Source organism: Netta rufina, assembly GCF_964035555.1.
Source record: "Netta rufina genome assembly, chromosome: 3".
In the NCBI taxonomy this organism is placed as follows: domain Eukaryota; kingdom Metazoa; phylum Chordata; class Aves; order Anseriformes; family Anatidae; genus Netta; species Netta rufina.
Genome location: NC_140125.1, coordinates 83,899,677 through 83,903,133, shown reverse-complemented (window position 1 = coordinate 83,903,133; position 3,457 = coordinate 83,899,677). Strand labels below are relative to the sequence as shown.

General features: G+C 38.7%; 1 protein-coding gene across 1 annotated transcript; it reads left to right on the top strand.

The window, feature by feature from the left end:
• Window positions 1-1,354: 1,354 nt before the first annotated feature.
• On the top strand, window positions 1,355-2,383 carry LOC311208037 (trace amine-associated receptor 5-like; the record flags this gene model as incomplete). The annotated part of the gene is made up of 1 exon (XM_084284454.1): window positions 1,355-2,383. One exon carries the CDS (start codon window positions 1,355-1,357, stop codon window positions 2,381-2,383), a length of 1,029 nt encoding a protein of 342 aa, XP_084140580.1.
• Between the last annotated feature and the right edge of the window lie 1,074 nt (window positions 2,384-3,457).

The window sequence follows — 3,457 nt, the reverse complement described above, 5'->3', positions numbered from 1 at the left end:
GGATGTGCTGGTGTTAGCTGCATCTTCTTTCAGGGACATCCTAAGAGAGAAAATTCACAGACAAACCTTGAGATAAATAGTCAGAGATTCAGCAGCAGCTGAGCATGCATTTGAACTGCTTTTTATAAAACAGCATTTTTTGCCCAATACACAACAGTCTCTCTCTGCCCCTGAGGTATATTAGTCATCTATAGAGACACTCTCCCCATCTGGTTTATATAAGGTGTTGACTGATCTCACACTTTCCACTCAGACAATAGACGTGTACTTAGAAGAGGATTTCAGTACACTGCAGCACAGCACCTATAACACAAAAGGAGATTTTGTACTGTAAGTATTCCTGATTAAAAAGCTTTATTGCTGCTGGGAAGGGTAGGAAGAGTGAGGATAATGTGCAGCTATTATACCAGTCATTTCAAGGAAAAAAAAATACTGAAAAATGTGATGTATTTAACTGTAGCTGTCTTACTGTTAAAAATCATACCTTTCAGTTATCTGATTTATTAAAAGACTACTGGAATAATCCATTATAATCCACTAATGTCTTATATTTCTTAAAGCTCTATTTAAAACTTAAATAACTTAAACATAAAATTTAAATAGCATTATCATAAGTAAAAAGCAATGGTAATATTTAAGGCGTATAATATTTCTCTTTGCCTTGCTGAATATTTGAATATTTGTTGTCACTCAAGTGGATATGCCCATAGCTAAGACACCATAACATGAGCAACTTGCTCTGAGAGTTTTTTCCTTTGTAATCAGATGTTGCTTATTTTGTAATAACCACTTCACAACTTTGACTTAATAAAAGGATTTGTAACTAAATTGGAATTTAATTTCCAGGGAAATTCACAAGAATCAGTGTGCTATTATATTAAAGTTAGCTTTAACATGCCTCATGAGCTTTGGTTTGCAATGCCTGTTATTCCGCAGTAATTTTCCTTCTAAGGCAGAATTTCTCTTTACCTATTGATTACTCACACACCTCTGGATTTGCTGCATTCCCTGCACTACTACTATTGGATGGAAGAAAATCAAGCCAAAAATACAGAAAAAAATGATGCCACCAAAATTCAACACACTGATCTGAAGCTTCAACAGAGATACAAAACAGATAAAACAAGCTTTTATTTTATTTATTTTTTTTTTTCCTTCAAAATATGGAAATGGTCCACTAGCTTTAATAAAAATATTTGATTAAAAGGCATCTCTCCCTCTAACCTGCATTTTTATCCTTTTTTTTTTTTTTTTTTTTTTTTTTTTTTTTTTTAGGTAGTCATTCGGCACCTCTGCTGGAAGCCAACTCCTTTTCCAGGCTTGTGGCAAAGCTGGGGAAGGCACTGGGAGTGCCATGAGCTCAGCCCAGGGCCCTGGTGCTGAGGAGGGGTTGCTCATCGCCTTGTGCTATGAGGTGAATGGCTCCTGCTACAAGACCTTGCATCCCTTTGGGGTCCAGCTGGCCATTTATCTGACCTGTGCCTTGGGCACGCTGATCACAGTGCTTGGGAACTTACTTGTCATCATTGTAGTTTCCCATTTCAAAGTCTTGCATACCCCCACCAACTTCTTGCTCCTATCCCTCGCCCTTGCTGACCTGCTTCTGGGGCTGACCGTGCTGCCCTTCAGCACTATCCGGTCTGTAGAGAATTGCTGGTATTTTGGAGATGACTTCTGTAGGCTGCACACCTTTCTGGACACGCTTTTCTGCCTCACCTCCATATTTCACCTCTGTTTCATTTCCATTGATCGGCATTGTGCAATCTGTGACCCTTTGCTCTACCCCACCAAGTTCACCGTAAGAGTGGCCTGCATGTACATTGGGGTGGGGTGGGCAGTCCCTATGGTCTACACCTCTGTCTTCCTGTACACTAAAGCCATTGCAGAAGGGCTGGGACATTTTTTGCAAGATAAGCCCTGTGTTGGTAGCTGTCAGCTGCTGTTCAACAAGCTCTGGGGGTGGCTGAACTTCCCGGTATTCTTCTTCCCTTGCTTTGTAATGATAGTTTTGTACGTAAAAATATTTGCTGTTGCTAACAAGCAAGCCAGGTTGATAAGCAACATGAAGAAAGGTTTTGAGTCTCAGCTACACATAGGAGCATCCAAGAGTGAAAGGAAAGCAGCAAAGACTCTTGGGGTAGCTGTAGGAATCTACCTGCTGTGCTGGCTGCCCTTTACTATTGACACCATGGTAGACAGTCTTTTGGATTTCATTACTCCCCCAGTTCTGTTTGACATCCTAATTTGGTTTGCCTACTTTAATTCTGCCTGCAATCCCTTGATCTACGTGTTTTCCTACCATTGGTTCAGGAAAGCCATGAAACTAGTCTTAACTCATGGAATCTTTTGTTCCAGGACATCTAAAGTAGACTTGTACCAATAACAAGCAGGGTTTTTGCACACACTGTAGAAAATACTGTAAGCTATATCATAGTATTTCTCATGGTTATCATTTAACATCCAGTCAGCTAGTGTTTTTCTTATTTTCTGTTTTTCTTAAAATATCTGGCTTGGGCAGATCCCAGATTTAAATAGACACACTGTTGTATGAATGACCTTCCCTTGTTAAGGTCTTGTGTTTGCTATGTGATGCTGACAAATGCTTGAAACTTGGTTGTAATCAGCTGGAAAAAAAAAATAAAAATAAAAAAATTCCTTTTTCCATACTGTTCCTACCTCTTTCTGAAGATATATATATATATACATTTAAGCAAAGCAGGTGGTGCTGACTTAGCAAGTTACATAGGGTGTATGCCAGTTTTTAAGAACAAAGAGTATAAGGATGCAACTACAGGTGAGATCAAAGCCTACCTAAGGTAGTGGCCAAAAGCAGATGATAAAACAAGATTAATCTGGTATTTTTTACATCATTTTCCTAGCCCACAGTGATATGCTCCTGAGCTAAAGGCTACAAATGGGACATACACCCTAAATTCTTTGGTGGTATCTATTCAGTCCTATGGAAACTTCACCTGTTTCATCAGTGTGTGCAAGGTGACTGCTCCATGCCTTTGAACACCCTTTTGGCCCTTCTCTGTGTCATTTATGATCCTACTGCATAAAGGAAATAGAAGAAGGGGGGAGAGGGAGGACAGGAACTGCACAGGGTACTAAAACTCTAGATAATAATTGTTATGACTTTATTTTTGTTGCTCTTTGAATTTATTTTCCCTGATAATCCTAAAATTCCATATGCTTTTTTGTTTGTTTGTTTGTTTGCTTCCAGAGTGGGTCTGCTTATGGACATAACATATGCTTATGCTCTTGTGCTGAGCATAAAATGTCAACACAGATTCTCAGTTTTCTTCAGCTATGTTTATGTGATTCCATAAGGCCAATTTTAAAACTGACATCTGATAAGTTGAGATCTTTGTTCAACACCAAGTTGCATGGTAAAATTTTGTACTATACATAATTGAGTTATTTTCTACCTCACTGTTATGAATATTTTATCAGA